At 58.2% G+C, this 16,258-nt stretch overlaps 1 protein-coding gene across 1 annotated transcript in view; it reads left to right on the top strand.

The window, feature by feature from the left end:
- FOXK1 (forkhead box K1) overlaps positions 1-16,258 on the top strand; it is a 49,386-nt gene that overhangs the window by 20,086 nt on the left and 13,042 nt on the right. Inside the window, exon 2 of the mRNA XM_087817024.1 lies at positions 12,210-12,395. Within this exon, the coding sequence (XP_087673150.1) occupies positions 12,210-12,395 (186 nt within the window). The remainder of the gene's footprint in view (positions 1-12,209; positions 12,396-16,258) is intronic.

The following is a 16,258-nucleotide window of genomic DNA, read 5'->3' as shown; positions in this document are numbered from 1 at the left end:
ACATCTTCAAATTTGGATTTAAATATTTTCTGGAAAGTGATACCTTCTCAAATTTCAAAACTCAAAGGGTGTGCGGTCCGCACCTGGCTCGCCTCCCAGGCATCCATTTCTGGTTTCTTGTACAGGAGGAGCATAAATTAAAGTCAGGGTCTTCCCACCCAAGTTCCATCTCTCCAGAGAGAGTGGTGATCAGCACCGTGTGTTCCTGTCCCTCCCAGAAGGTCCGTGCCATGCAGGTGCAACGCATAACTGCCCGTGTCTCCCTTCCCCTGGGGCAGAACAGAGCCCATGGGAAGCAGCAGCCCGGCTCCCATGGGTGTGGAGGCTGGCTTGTCGGGTCAGCCGAGTTCCTGGTTTTCTTCAGTGCAGAAAACATGCAGAGGGTTTCAGTCGGTCCGGGCGTTTCACTCCAAGGGAAGATCCTAAATGTGGCTTTAGCGTGCTGGCCAAGTGCATCTTGGATGGGGCTGTTAGTGTCAGGCTTCGGGGTGACCTGGGCAGGTGCGGAGGCCTCAGGGCAGGGGCGCAGGTACAGTCCCTGTGAGCTCTCTGCCCGCCGCTCTGCCCAGCCCTCCTCCTGCTCTGGCCGGGGCCCGGGCGGATGCCTGCCGCCCCTGGGGGAAGCCTGTTTAGCAACAGCTAGCTTTGACTTGACGGAGCCCAGACTGGAGTGAATGACAAGGGTGCTGGGCAGCACTGTGGATGACTGACAGGATGAGGTCCTGCCAGTGGACATGCAGCGCCTGTGGTCAGGGCGACATCGGCCAGCTCACAGCCAGGCTCTGGAAGGTCCTCGCCGCAGTTCCTGCAGAGAGCGAGCTCCACCCTCAGCAGGTTCTTTGATGAGACAGAAAAGTAGGGAAAACAGCGCAGCAAAAAGGCTTCCCAGCTGCTGGGCACAGGGTGGAGGTTGGCACCTGCCACCTGGACCCTATGCCCTGGGATTTGGGGTCAGAGGACCAGGGAAGGATGCTGCCTCTCTGCAGAGTTTGTGGGAAGCCATGGTCCCCCTCATTCCTGCAGGGATGGGTGGCAGTGACATCTACCATGTAAGATTCACAGATGACCACAGCTCAGTCCATCGGCCTGGACCCAAGCCTGCATGTTCCTTCTGTCCCCATCCGGCATGTGCAGTAATAAGCGCGCACTCCGCGCGCCGGGCTGGTCCTTCAGTCGCCTCTGCACAGGGTCAGCCTTCTGCTTGCAGACCCGGAGCTGCCTACAGAGGTGGGCGCTGGCCCTCTGCACCTTATGGATTTATGAGTTGTTTCAAGCTGATTGCTTGATTTTACATATACATGTACATACACACACACACAGGCTGGTTGTTGGCTTGTGTCAGGAGTTAGCAGTGAAGCACCTGTCCGGGTGAAGGCAGGTGTGTGCTGTGATGGGAACACCCTGGCTCCGAGGGGGGTCCTGCACCTACACCTGCCCCACCTCCCGCCGGGCCTGGGCAGCCCTGTCATCTCTCTGGGAATCTGTGTCTCCGTCTATAAAAGGAAGCACTCGGTTCTAGAATGTCACTGTGCCAACATATTTTTAGTTATCTCAGGTGTCCAAGTTCCCTATGGAGCAGCTGGACTTCTTCCAGGGTGTGAGGACCACGGCCTGGAGTCGAGGGTGTCTGGGTCTTGACCTCGGGTTTTGTCAAGTGGAGGATTTTCTTGTCATGGATGCAGTGGACTATGAAGCATCTTTCCTTTCCCACGTCTCGTTCTGATAAATGTCTGCAGCCCCGTTTTCTGTGGATGACCTGGCGGTGAGCACACACTCCCTCTGAGTGGTAGTTCAGTTTTGAAATAGAGGACACGTCATGGTCCAGGGTGGTGGAGTACCACGTGAGGCCTGTTACTACCGTGGTTTCCACGCGGCCCCAGCTCCACAGGCACGCGTCTGATTGAGAAATAATCGTAGATTCACAGGAAGTTGCAGATACATTGGGAGAGGCCTTGTGTACTTCACGCATCTCCCTCACGGGCTGTACCTTAGTGAGTGTCGGACATCAAACCAGGAAGCTGTGTGGCTGTCCTGTGACCACACGTGCAAATCTGTGTAACCACCACTCCACCAGGTTACACAGCTGTCCCACCATCACTGAGTCACACGCACACCGGCATCTCCCTCGTTGGTCGTTCTGAGGGTGTTATGTGAGTGGGTCACACACACCTTTTGAGTTCGGCTTTTCCCAGACTCGGTGTCCCGCCCTCGTCCAGCTCTGTTCACAGTAGGCCATCCCTTTTGTTGCTGGGTAAGTGATGTTCCGCTGGGTGGAGGTTCACCCTCAGTTCCACCCACGCAGTTTGGGGCTGTTACCCATAAAGCTGCTGCGACAGGCACATCTGGGTTCTCTGTGGACAGTTTTCACGTCTCGGGGACACATGCCCAGAGGACAGTTGCTGACTTGTATCCGTGGCGCAGGTTTAGTTTAAGAAACGGCCGTTTTCCATTCCCACCACCCACGGGCACACGAGGGACCCGTTTCCCCACCCTCTCGCCAGCGGCAGGTGGCGTCACTGGCGTTCCTGGGCCGTGCTGACGGCCCGCGCAGCCCCTCGGCCTCGGCCTGCACTCTGCTCTCCCTGATGACGGCGGCATCGCGTCTTCTCCTGCGTGCGCCTCCGTGTCCCCCTCGGTGAACAGCCTGTGCCTGTCCTTTGCTGACTGAACTGTGTGTTCTGCTGCTGAGTGGCGAGACCCTACGCGTTGCAGACAGGCCCTTGTCCCTCGTTGGCTCGCACGTGCCTTCTCCCGGCTGAGGCTTGTCTGCGTCCGTGGGCAGGCCTTTCGCTGTACGTGTTGATGAGGCTCAGCCTGACGACTTTTTCTTTCATGGGTCATGCTTTCGGTGTCCTGAGACTCTCCCCCAAACCCCGGCTCCCAGGAACCACTTTGAGTTTAGAACGGTTTCATTTTTCTCTCGGGCTGCGTTTGGACGTCTGTGTCTTCGGTTTCGAAGGTCGGCGTGGCTGTCTCTGGGTTAACCCTCTTGGGGCTTTGCTCACCTTGTAGCTCCACCTCTGTTCCCCATCTGGGGCGCTTTCTGCCATGTCTTCCCCGAGTGCATCCCCACCCCACCCGCTCCCCCGTCTCCCCGCTGGTGCCGTGACAGCCTGAGGGACTCCCGCAGTGTGCGACTGTCTTGTTTCTCACCAGGACTGTCTCTTGTGATCGCTCACAAGGCCTGTGTGGCGGGTGCTTTAAAACCCTCGTCAGAGCCCTGCCGCCTGCGCCCCGCGTTGGTGTGTGGCACCCCGTCTGTTCGAGACCCTCCTCCCAGTGCGGCGAGTGGCTTCCTACTGTCCCGGGACGGCCGGCGCAGCGGGTGGAGGCTTCGGGTCTTATTTGCATCTTTCGCCTTATTAGCCCTCCTGACACTGCTCTGGCGGGCGGAGGGGGACACCCCCTAATGCTTCCCGGGCGGCCTTCCCAGGCGCTGAGGGTGCGCCCGGGGGACACGCGTCCCCGGCCCGCCTGACCGTGCTGGCCCTAGTGTCCCCTGGTCCTCGGTGGGGAAGTTGTTGGGGGACACTCGGTGTTTTGCCGGGGGGGTGTCTCCACCGTGGTGCGTGGCTGGCTCAGGCCCTCAGTGAGCCCCCGCGAGTCTCCAGCCTCCGTCAGGGGTGCCACCTCGTCCCACTCGCTTGAACGTCCTTCCTGAGGATCGGGCAGATCGTCAGAATGTCGTAAAAACTGTGGCACGTCTTCAGTGAAGTGTTGTCAGTCTCCCCCTGACAGGCCTGCCTGTCTCTGGGGCGGTTTTCCTTTGCTCTGCTGTTGCCGTCGTTGCTGTGGGGCCTCTGCTCGGTGAGGAACCTTTGCTGTGCGTGCCGGGCGCTGCGCCCGCTGCTACCCAGGGGGCTGTCAGAGCCCGGCGTGGTCGTTATTAGCAGCCCAAGGCCCCGGCCCTGGGCGAGGAGGCAGCGCTGAAGCGATGGAAAGCCCCCCAGAGTTTTCCACGGCCTGTGGCTTTGTGGCCCTGACGGCGGTGGAGCCCCCGCCCCAGCCTTGATGGGAAGGTGGTGCTCCCGGGACAGCCCGGCCGTTTCCTGGGGCAGGTGGCAGTTCAGGACACGGCCCCCATCCCGGTCCCGAGCGGCCGTGCTGGCTGAGGCAAAGTGCGCTGGCTTCTGAACCTTTTAGAGTGGGGCTCGCTCTACTCTTAGGGCCCGCAGGCGGCTCTGGGCAGCCCCCACTGCCCATGGCACTGGTGTGGACACCCCCGACCGGGGAGGTGGCCGTCAGGCGGTGGGCGAGGCAGAGGAGGGAAAGATGCCGCACCACCAGGGGTCACAGTGTGGGTGCCTCGAGGATGGGGTGCCGGGAGGGGGCATGGGCCTGCTTGGGTTAGGGGCAAGGGGACCTGTCTCAGTGTGGCCACTGGTGCCGAATGGGCCTCGCTGGGCGGGGTGGTTGAGAGCATTACCAGCAGGCCAGCCCTGGGTGGGGGGTGGGGAGCTGGGCCACGGCCCAAGGGGCTAGGAGGGAGGGCACAGCATGGCATCCAGGGTGGGCGGGGTGGTCACGCAGGGCTCCCAAGTCTGTGGTTCCCTCCAAGAGCTCTAGACATTCTCTAAGCGGATGATTTGACGTGGGGCTTTGCGGGGACTCTCCTGCTGGCATGAGGATGGGTGGCCGTGGGGAGCACTTGGTGGGGTGCTGGAGGAGCCGCCAGACTGTCCCCATGTGCAGTCTCCTCCCTGTGCAGTGTGTGTGTTGTGCTTGTCCTGGGTCTTCGGGGGGAGAGCACCAGGTACGTGATTTACAAGTAAACAAGCGGACACACCTGGTGAGGTGGTGCCGAGACGTGTCCCTGGTGGATGATGCCGCTGGGAGAGTCAGTGATGAGAACCGTGACCCATGCCAGGCGGCGGCTCCACCCAGCATCTGGGGAAGTATGAGTTGTTGACTAAAAGCCTGGAAATGCTTAAATGTTTCCTAAAATTTCCCTGAAAAAAGAAGAAACTTACCGCTAACTTGGAGTGCTGTGAGCTGTTGCCAGAGGACCCTCCTGACAGGAGTCTAGCGGACCTGGGACGGCCCCCGGTGTCCTGTCTGTTCTCTCCCTGTGACTGGTGCCCGGAGCTCAGCCTGATACAGGGGACTGTGTGTAAAAGGCCCGGTGACCGCAGCTTGTCGTGGACTGAGCAGAAGAGACGGATCGGACAGTCCCCTGGACGGTTAGTGAGGGGCACCAGGAATGTGTGGGACAGATGAAAAGTGAGGAAGGTGAGACATCCACACCGTTTTCATTTCAAAATTAGATTTAAATTCAAATGCAGCCCTTTGTCCTGCAGGAGCCAGGAGGTGGCACAGCCCCTCCCCGGGGGAGGGGGGGAGCTGCGAGCAGTGGCGGCCTGGGTCCCAGAGGCCCCGCCCCAGCGCCCCGTCCTCTCTGAGGAAACTTGGACTGTGCCCCAGGTGCAGGGCCAGGTCCTGCCAGCACCGATCAGGTGGATGAGGGGACGGGGTGGTGGCCTTGGTGACTGTTTGATGTCACTCCTGTTGCTGCCAGAAGACAGACACCAAGGAGATGGGGCTGAGCGTCCTGTTCTCCACCCAGCAGCTGCTGTTCTGGAAACTCCAGAGGATGGGACCAGGTTCTCACTTTAGCCTCTTGTGGTCGCTGTGGCATTTCCTTAGGTGAGGGATCTGCGAACAGGTTTCCCCTGGATTCTTGGCCGGAGGACATCTGGAGGCCCCGTGTCGGGGGAGGGGGCCCCATGCCAGGGGTGGACAGGGTCGGTGCCCTGTGGGGCCTGTGGAGGTGTCCCGGGCTTGTTGTTAACACAGCGCGTGTGCTCGTGTGCACATCGGGAGTGTCAGTGGCCTCTCGGAAATATGGTTCCCAGGAGTGTTAGGGAGACAGGATTGGCCTGAGGTAAAGCAAGGAGGGCAATACCAACCCCACTGCCCAGCCTGGCCTGGGGGATCCTGTCCCCCCTTCCCTTGGCCGCAGGCCCCTCACCCAGCGCACAGATGCGTCCTTCCCCTCTCCTGTGGTTTGGCCCAGCTCCCAAAGAGCCCGTGTCTAGCCCAGAGCCTCGGGTGCAGAGCTCTCTACTGGAGATGGCGTGGTTGAAAGTATGGCCATCTGCGTCAAGGACCCCCGGGGCGGCAGCTGCCCTCAGACCGTGTGATCCGGCCAAGAGCAGCGCTGGGCTCGGATCCCGACCCCACCATTCACCAGCTGAAGATCCTGGATAAAAAACGTCCCCTCAGGGCCCAGTTTCCCTCACCCAACAACACGAAGGTGACACGGGTCCCTTTATGATGATGTCAGTGCTGCTCCACCCAGAGGGACCCACTGAGCCTGAGAGCTGGTTGGTCGTCGTTGCCCGAGGTCACTGGTTTCATTTGTCTTCTCAAACCTGCTTTGTTTTTAGTTTTTGGACGAGCCACACCGACCTCTTTCAAGGGCCCTCTCCGCAGGGCCCTTGCTAGGAAACACACTAGGAGTGGTCAGGGGAGCAGCAGACAGTAGCCGGGCAGGCCTGCTGTCCCCGTGTCCCTGTCTGAGCCTGCGAGCCGGCCACTGCCCCTGCAGGCGGGTGTCCTGGTTGCCTCGGCGGGGGCGCCACGGTGCCGCCGGACACCGAGTTCTCGCAAGAGCCAGGAAGTGCGCGTTCCCTCCGGTTCCTCTCTCAGGCAGCTGTTCAAGATAATTACCATTAATTTTAAAGAAACTCAGTGGCCTTGTGTTTTCTGCTGCTTAATTTTTTGAGGGCCTTTGGTATTTTGGGCCCTTGATTGGTGTGAGTGAAAAGGACAGTGGCTTGGCGAGGGGCTTGCGGGGCACTGAGCAGGCGGGGGGGCCGGCCGCCGTGACTGTGTGCAGCCCCCCAGTGCTTTTCTTCAGTGCAGATAAACGCATCTACGGCTTGCTTTTCAAAGCCAAGCAGTTTTGTCCAAAACATGTAAAGGATAAGAGGTTTGCGCCTTGCTGTGCATGTGTGTCACGTGTCTGTTTAACGTGGCCCTGTTCTCTAGGCGGCTTTGGTTTTCTGTCCCCCATTCTTAGCACGAGGCTTCCATTCTCAGGGGGCCCCCCTTTGTGCCGGGTGGTTGCTGGAGCACCGTCATCACATGTCAGCTCCGGTGAGAAGTGGGAGGAAGGCGTGATGGGCAGTAATGCTCACCTGGTAGCTCCTGTCCGCCTCTGCAGGGACTTCCTTCGAGGCTCGTCCCTGAGGTTCCCTTCACTCGTCATTGGTCACCCCTGGGGACGTGGGGAGGGTGAAGGGGCACCGCCTTGTGCACTCGCCCCAGCAGAAGCTTGCCCAGGTCTACCCTTGTGTACTGTGCCCGCTGTCCCGTGCGCCCCTTGACCCTGCACCCTCCGCAGCCCCTATTCATAGCGGTTCCCAGGGGCCTGGCCTCTGGGTCAGCTTTGCCCAGTTAAAGCTGGGGTTCCTTTGGAAGGTGGGGGCTGCTACTTTAGTTGTTAGCTCCCCCTCTCTCAGGAACACCGTTAGGAGACCTTGTTTCCATTTGCGGTAGCAGAGACAGCACACGCTCCTTAGAACAGCTGAGGGTACGGCTTTGCTAAGACCCCCGGGGGTGGGCCTGCAGTCTTTACCCCTGTGCCCAGATGAAACCAGCTCAGTATTTCAGGAGAGCAGCCCTGGAGAATAAAGGGCAGGGAGGGCCGGAGCTTTGCTTTCTCTCACTCTCAGGCGGTGCACTCGGGCTCTGACGTGTCCCGTCCTGCCCACCGTGGGGCGTGTGCTGGGCGCTGGGAGCGGCGTGACCTCGACTGGCCCCGAGCTGGAGGTCCACGTCCTTTGCAAATGCTTTCTCAATCTCTGTCAACTGTGATCACTTCCTGGGCCCTCTCAGGGTTTCAGTTCTTTGGGGAAACAGGCTGGGCTCCACGTGCGGTTCTCAGGTGGCCAGGGTGGCAGGAGAATCCCACGGCCTCTGATATGGGGAGGGAGGAGCTGTTCTCTACAGTGGACATGATCTTGGCCTCTGACTGTCTTTCAATCAGATTAGTGTTAGCAGGCAGACACCGATCACTGCACAGACCACTCCAGCCCCCCACACAGTGCCACCTGGACCCATGGCAGCCTGGCCCAGGACACCAGAGACGGCCGGCCCTGCAGGTGGCCTGTCTGCAGCCCCCGGACAGTGGGCGGGGCTGGCTCAGATGGTTTGTTTTCACAGGAGCCTCTTTGATCACTGTGGTGAGGATTCGAGCAGTTCGAGCAGCAGCTCCGCGCTCTGACCGGGACAGCGCTCTTCTTGCGCACCAAGCGTTCTTGGTTCTCCCCCGATTGATTCTCCCAGCACAGCAAAGACGTGCTCTCCACATCCTTGCAGTGAAGCTGGCATCAGAGAAGCCTGAGAGTGTCTCTGTGGGAAGAGGCACAGGGCCTCACCCTGCATTGCGCCCGTGGGGAATTCTCGTGCCTCACGCCCGCACCCCGTCCATGTGCGTCTGCCTCCTGAGGGACAGGAGGTGGCGTGGGCACGCGTGTGCGGAGTGTGCAGGGAACAGGCCAGGGTGGTGACCTCACCCTCAGGAGCTCGCAGTGTGGTCGGGACGACAGAGCCTGCCCACGAGGAGCCCTGAGCTCCGTGCGGGAATGCGCCCAGGCGATCGGGGAAGGCTCCCTAGAGAGGAAGAGCTGAGCTTGAACGTCAGTCCTCTGGGACAGGGCTGTGGCTTGTGCTTGGCGACAGGCGCCTAGTGAACAGTGGTGATCCTGTGGCTGGACCACGTTGTAAGATCTGTGTAGGTTAAGCCACTCAGGCTTTTTAAAGTAGAGCAGAAAGACAAAAGAGAACTGGATATGCTTACCACATGCAAGCTCGGCGCTGTCCCTCGTCAGCCGTGCGGAGCAAGTGTGTTTCTGTGACCCGTCTGGGAGCCCAGTCTGTCCCCAGTCTGTCCTCTGCACATCAGCCTCGTGTAGGGAGCCCTCTGAGGGCTGCTCAGCTGGCCTTGAACTTGAGAAGCTGGGACACCTCCCTGGCAGTTCTGCCCTCGAGCTCCTGCTGCAGCCTCCAGGACAGCTTTGGTTTTTCGGGCAAATCTGTGTTTGCTTTCCCAGAGGTGGCAGACTTTCTACCCCACTTGGTTTTCCAAACAACAACACTTGGAAGCTCGACTGACAAGTTCTATAAGCTTGTAAATCTGGGCTGTTTGAAATCTGCTGTGTCCCCACAAAGGGATGAATGTCCCTAGGAAGACGGTCTGGGGGCCCCTGTTGTCCCTGACCCTGCGTTGCCTGCAGCTCTGCGGGACTCTGTCCGTCCAGGCCCTAGGTGGGCTTCTCTGTTAGTACGATAGACTTCATGTGGAAAGGGACCGCGGGCCCTCCCTGGACGCTCTCCTGTGTGGGTCCCTTGCTGTCAGGCTCTGCGTCTGAGCTCTAACCACTGGGCAGCTCTGGCCAGGGCCAAACATTTTTCAGAACCATTTCCTGAACAGCCTGATTTTCCTGTGGAGTGTCCCAGACCCACTGCCACTGGCGCCCATGCCGTCCCTTCAGGCCTGCCGTCACAGAACTGCTTGGGGCCCAGGCCACCCAGGAAAGCCGCAGGAGCCGAGAACACGCTGCTGGAGGATGGCGGGGACAGAGGCGGGACGGGCCCTGCTGGCCACTGCCAGCCCTTCCTCAGCCTGATCAGCCTGCTGCCACGTCCCACCCCTCAGGCTGGCCCTGTGCTCCCCGGGGCTTTCTCCCTCCCCTCGAGCTGGACCACACGACAGAGCTGGGCCAGATTTAACATGTTCCGAGGTTTTTAAGACTCATCACACCTCACAAACTAACAGCTTTTCTTTCTCCCCGAGAGTTTTCCATGTCTTAAAGGACATGATAACAAAATTTAAAGAACATTTTGGAGAAAAGAGAAGTCTCGGTAATATCCTCTTACCCTGGGGCTGTTTTAGGTGGACGCACGCCCTCGGCCACCTGCTGTGTGCCAAGCCTGTGCTCTGCCTGCTGTCACCGCAGCTGGGGCTGGGCTGCGTGGCTCTGGTTGGCCGGGGAGGTGCCTTAGATTCAGGACCTTGCCCAGGTCCCCGCAGCCCATTCCCAAACCCCTTCTGTCTGTCTCAGGTCCGCGCCTTTAGCTGGGCCGGCACCCTTTGCTCTCTGCGGGTTTCACGTGCCCGGCTGGCGCTTTTCCACCTGCCTCCGCGGGCAGCTTCAGTGAGCGCTCAGCGCGCTAAGTGCTGTGCATCCATCTAATGTCGCTGTTGGGCTGTTTCACCAAAGACGCACAGGAACCCCGTGCAGCGTCCTGGTGAGGAGGGTGGGGTGGTGCGGCGGGTTTGCCCAGAGAAGCGGTGCGGAGAAGAGTCCTTCAAGCAGCCACTTGAGTGTCCTCCCCTGGAGTGTGGCCTGCGCACCACAGCTCCCCCGGCCGACCCCAGGGACGTGTTAGGGTTCAGGTCTGGCTTTTAGAGCAAAGCTCAGGATAACCAGGTGGTTGATTTTGCATTTTTTCTTTATATGATGGAGACTAAGTGGGCTTTGTGGCTCCCTGACAACCTCCTGGTTGGCAGGACAGGCGGTGGGTCCCAAAGCAAGGACAAGGAGGGACCTGACGGTCACCTGGGCTCAGACTGGTCCAGCAGTGAGTCAGCCTGGGAGCTTCGACCTGGTGTGACGGGGCCCTCCTGGGGACCAAGGCTTTGGCCCTGCTTCCCCAAGCTTTTGGGAAGCAACAAGAGGAGGGACCCGTGCGGCAGCTTTAGGGCGGAATGTTCCTTAGACGCAGCTGTGTTGAGCTATAAGACTTCACAACTGACCCATTTACATTGTTCAGATCAGCGGTTTTTAGCATATTCACAATGTGCAACCATCACCACATGCGACTTGAGGACCTATGTCACCCCAGGAAGAAACCCCACGCCCAGTGGCAGTCACTTCCACCCCCAACCCGGCCCCCAGCCCAGCGCAGCCACCCCACTGCCTGCTGTCTCTAAGTCAGGGCCAGTCTCCTGTGGTGATCTGAAGGGACCAGCCTGCCAACGTCCCGCTGGCTTGTTGGGAGGCTCTCTGCTGCTGGGTGAGATCTCCAGCCTGCCGGTGGTTGGGTTGAGGGAGACGTGGCGTACCTTCGGGAGAACAGCTTTAAATGCAAAACATGCTCATTAAACCCCAGCGAGGCCCTGAACCAGAATGGAAGTATCACAGGGAGAGTGCTTGGCAGACCCCACAGGCACCCGGAGAGACAGCTGCTTAAAACTGAGCGGCTTCCTGGTGTTTTCTCCTACCAGGTAGGAGATCTTCTGCCTCGGGGTAGTTTTGGAAGAGGGAGTCAGGAGATGCTTTTGAAATAGCTATTGCAGTCAGTAATGGGAAAATGTTTATGGTTAAACTGTAATTGGAAACTTACTATCACAGTAGGAAATTGTCTTGCTAATAACATCAGTCATCGGTTGTGGTAGGTTCTGCTGCTGTGACTGAGCCCAGCGCCCGGCCTGTGACTGAGCCCAGCGCCCGGCCTGGGAAAGCTGCTGTGACTGAGCCCAGCGCCCGGCCTGGGAAAGCTGCTGTGACTGAGCCCAGCTCCCGGCCTGGGAAAGCTGCTGTGACTGAGCCCAGCGCCCAGCCTGGGAAAGCTGCTGTGACTGAGCCCAGCGCCCAGCCTGGGAAAGCTGCTGTGACTGAGCCCAGCGCCCGGCCTGGGAAAGCTGCTGTGACTGAGCCCAGCGCCCGGCCTGGGAAAGCTGCTGCGACTGAGCCCAGCGCCCGGCCTGGGAAAACTGCTGCGACTGAGCCCTGCTGCCACCCCCAGTGCTTGTGGCATGTTCATAGGCAGTGCTTCAGCTCTGTTCACACACCATCGGCTTCATGTCGGCTCCGTCTTTAAAATCACTGCATTCTCGTGGCTCATGGGGCTCAGCTTCCCAGTGAGTGTTCTCTGGGCAATGAGTCCCTGTGGTATGATAGCAGCGATCATAATGGACAGGAAGTGGCTCTGTCTGTGGGGAACCTCCGTTGGAGATGACATCATAGGTATTTGGGGATATTTCTGTCTCTTCTGTTCACACACAGTCAGAGGAAAGCTGATGTCAGCACTAGGAAGTGTCCCAATGAAAGCATGAGACGTGATGTTAGCACCATGCACACAGTGACCACGAAGTCTAGTTACGTGGTCCCAGGTGCCTCGATGGACCAGGGCTTCCTCCCTGAGTTGTGCTTCCTCTGTGCGTTCCCTTCTGAGCCTAACCTTGCGCTCTCCCCCTGCAGGTGCACCTTCCGCTTCCCCAGCACAGCCATCAAGATCCAGTTCACGGCGCTCTACCACCAGGAGGAGGCGCCCGCCTCGCCGCTGCGGCCACTCTACCCCCAGATCTCCCCTCTGAGGATCCACATTCCGGAGCCGGACCTCCGGAGCCTGGTCAGCCCCATCCCCTCCCCGACCGGCACCATCAGGTGAGCAGCCCTTGGGAGCCTGCACACGGCCGTCTCCTGAACCTGGTCCTTTGAGGAGAGGACGAGCCGAGTCTTGTGCAGCGTTAGCTGCGTTTCTGAGACTGGGTGGACGTTTGGAAGTGTTAGGGACTCCTTACACAGGCCTCTGGAGAATTCTACAGAGTGAGGGGTCCCCACCTGGTTCGTCACTTTGCTGTCTGAAATGTCAGTCTGTTAGGGCCTTTGAATATGTTTGGGGTTTTTTAATTGATTTCAGAGAGAGGGAGGGAGAGGGAGAGACAGGGAGAGACGGAGAGAGAGGGAGAGAGAGAGGGAGAGATAGGAACATCAATGATGAGAGAGTCATTGATCGGCTGCCCCACACACACCCCCACTGGGGATCGAGCCTGCAACCCGGGCATGTGCCCTGACCGGGAACTGAACCGCAGTCTCCTGGATCCTAGGTCAATGCTCAACTGCTGAGCACGTCGGCCAGGCCGTCAGGGCCTTTTAAAGCAAGCACCGGCATTTTTTAGTCATTGAAAATACTTTGAAGTAGTATTTGTAAGCCCTCACACTGTCTCATCCTCAGATGTGACAGCCTTGGGTGCAGTTCCAGAGGGAAGTGTGTCCCCAGGGGTCCCTGTGCAGGAAGCTGAGCTGTCGGCCGTCACAACACTGGCACTATGACAGTGTCACCTTCCGTCCCCGAGGCAGTCCTGCACTGGCTTCCCTTTGTCATAAAGTGAGATGATGTGTATTTGCAGGTCAAAGTGTCATACATTTCTAAATCGTTTACTGCTTCACTAAGGACGTTTCAAAACGAAACTGGCTTTCTTTGCCTTCACTGCGCTTGTGTGACCCTGAAGCCACCAGGGCCATGTGTGTATTTGGTGACAGCACCTCAGGAACTGCCTAGCTCCAGGCATCTCTGTGGGGCCTATGAGTCCTGGGAACGGTGTCAGCCCGGACTCTCGGGCACCTTTGGGAGCCACAAGTGCAGACCTGATAGCTGGTTTGCTGTCCCTGTGTCACCAGGCACAGGGCCTTCCTCCATTCACAGCCGCACCCAGGCGGCCCATTTCCTCCCTGTTCCAGGTTCATGTCTGAACCACATGCTGGTCATCTGTAGTGATCTGTGTGTTACTTGGGCCTTTGTTTCCACTGTGGTATGTTGGTCACATGGTGGGAATTGCTGGCGGAGTCACTTGGAGTCGGCTCATCCAGAGCCTGTGAGTCAGTGTGTCTTTCTCAGCAGAGAGAGTTCAGGGACAGCACTGAAACGGCCCATAGTTCAAGCCTGAGGCCTGGGTCCCAGTATGGGAGCCTGGGCAGTGGGGACAGTGGGGGCTGGTCCCTGCAGCCTCTCTGGCCTTGGTTTTGTTGTCGACAAAGCCCAAGCTCTGTGCGGCCAGCACCTGTTGTTTCGTCATGACTGCGACAGTGACGAGTGGGAGCTCACTGAGAGCCGCACGTGTGGCCCCATAGACGGTGTTTCTCAGCTCATTCAGGTTTCTAATGACAGCTCTGTTCTAGACCCAGGATTCAGCCCGTGTTCTCGTTGTTTGCCCAGACCTGAGTCTCCTGTAAAACGTGAAGATTCCACTTGAGTCCTGATCAAGTTTTGCTATGAAAATGCTCCTAACTTGCCCACGTGTGTCTAACCTACACACAGGTAAAGGTAGGGCAGTAAAGTGATGCAGCCACTTTGGAACTAGCCTGGTGGGTCCTCAGAATGTTGAAGTGTAGCCCGCAGCCCCGCAGGTCACTGATCCTAAGGCCGTGTGAGAGTGCGCACCCGGGGCTCAGCAGCGTCAGTCACAGTGGCCCCAAAGCGGAGACAGCTCAGAGCCCATCGGCTGATGCGTGGATGCGTCAGGTGTGAGCTGTCCTGCCGGTGGAACACGGTTTAGCCCCAGAAGGCTTGGTTAGGGTGGACGATCCCGAAGGCGGTGGGCTGTGCGAGGGGAGCCTGCACAGAGGTCACACACCACCCCCCGGGCGTGAACAGGCAGGTCTGCAGGGACAGGAAGTAGGCGAGTAGCCACCAGGCTGGTGATGAAGGAGCCACTCTGGCTGTTGCAGCTTCTTTCTGGCGTGACGCGGTGTTCTGGAATTGGACAGTCATGAGGTTGCACAACTCCGTAAGTGCACTCAAACCGCTGACCTGTACACTCGAAAGTATACCTCAGTGAAGCTGTCCACCTGGCAGCGCCCAAAGCCGTTGCAGGGACTGTCACCAGCATGTCACCCACTGCTGAGGCTGTGACGGGCGTGGTGTGCTCCCCACACCCAGGGGAACCCTCAGTGGGCAGTCAGCGTAGACGGGACTGGATTGCTAACAACAAACTTATCACCAGCCAGAAGTACCTGGAAAGCTTCGTAAAATAAATGTATTTCCCAGTCATGTTCCAGATAAAAATAGGAACCACCTGGTTAAGATCCTCAAGCAGAGCCCTGGCGGGAGCTGTTTTGGGGGGGCGGAGGTGGAGGTTCTCGTGGAGGTAAGAGCCCCGTGGGGGCGAGAAGCCCGTTTTACTGAGCAGAGTCAAGCAGGTGTCGCTGGAACCACTGCTCTGAAAGTCCCCCCAGTTTATATTTAACTGGCCCCTGGGGATGGAGTCTGTCAGGGGGCTGCCACTGTCCCCACCCTGCTGGTCCCCACTCTGTCCTTGTACCGAGGGCAGCCCAGAGGGGCTGGCTTCCTGTTTTCATCTGGTGAAACACGTGCAGAGAAAGTGGTGACTCTGGGACAGGCCTTCTCACTTCTGGGCGGAACTGAGTGTCACGGAAAGGATTTGTGTTGAATCCGTTTATCTTACGCCGCCTTGGAATTGAGCTGAGTGTGTCAGAGACCTCGCAGCCTTGAGGTTTTGCTGCCAAGATCCTTTTCTTCGCAGGGGAGGAGCCCCAGTGTTTACCGACAGCCCTGCCCGCACTGCTCCCTCCCTGGGGTCCTCCCGGCCTGGGGGGGGGCCCTGGCACCCAGCAGCGGCCCTTTCCGGGGCAGCCTGCCTGCGCCCCCTCCCCGCCTGTCTCCTAATTCCGTGTGGCTGCGTCCCGCTCGCCCCATTGGCCGCCCAGTCCCTGCCGGTTGGAGACCTCCGGCTGTTGGTTTCCTCCCTGGAGCCGTTTCCTCTGCACCTTGCCCTGAGCGCCGGCCTTCTCGGGATTTCGGGAGTGGCTGTACCTGCAGGGACGGTCTCCCGTAAACAGCCCGCCCTGCCCTCCTGACCCAGCCGCCTTCCGCCCGTCCCGCCCTGTGTCGAGTTTTTGATTCCGCTGCTGCCAGGCCAGGGTGTGTGCTGTGTGGTCGGGTTGGTGTTTTTTCTTTTTTTTTTTTACCCCGAAGTACTCCACCCAGAAAATGAATGAACTCCCTTTGAAATACATTTTGCTGTCTTAAGCAGTGTTTTGTTGACTTTTTTTTTTTTTGGTTTTGCAGAGAAGTGGTATTTATAGGGAAGAAGAAATTGGTTAATCATTTTCTGGGTATTGCAAAATCACCAGTCTAAAAAGTGCTTCTTTGAGCTAGTTTTAAGAAAACAGCTACAATTAAACCAGAGAAAAGACCCATCACAGGAAGAGAGTGACTACATTTTACTCCTAAGAGGAAGACTTCAGAAGCTGTTTCTTTAAGAAAACTTTTCTTGGTTTTTCTGGTGTAGAGATAAAAAAAAAAAAAAAAAAAAAATGAAAGTAACATGTTCACTGAAATTTGGCAGAGGTTCGCAGAACACGAAATAAAACTAAAAGCAGCTGGCTCCAAAACCTGAACCCCTCGTAGCCGTGGCCTTCGAGCTCGGTCCTGCTTTATCGAGATAAAGCTCAGCCCGGCTGTTTGTTTTGCTTTGCAGTGCCAGCCAGCTTTCCAGCCAAGAGGT

This window comes from Miniopterus natalensis, chromosome 4, assembly GCF_054644295.1.
Source record: "Miniopterus natalensis isolate mMinNat1 chromosome 4, mMinNat1.hap1, whole genome shotgun sequence".
Lineage (NCBI taxonomy): Eukaryota > Metazoa > Chordata > Mammalia > Chiroptera > Miniopteridae > Miniopterus > Miniopterus natalensis.
The sequence above is the reverse complement of the archived record's forward strand: the minus strand, read 5'-3'. Positions and strand labels throughout refer to the sequence as shown.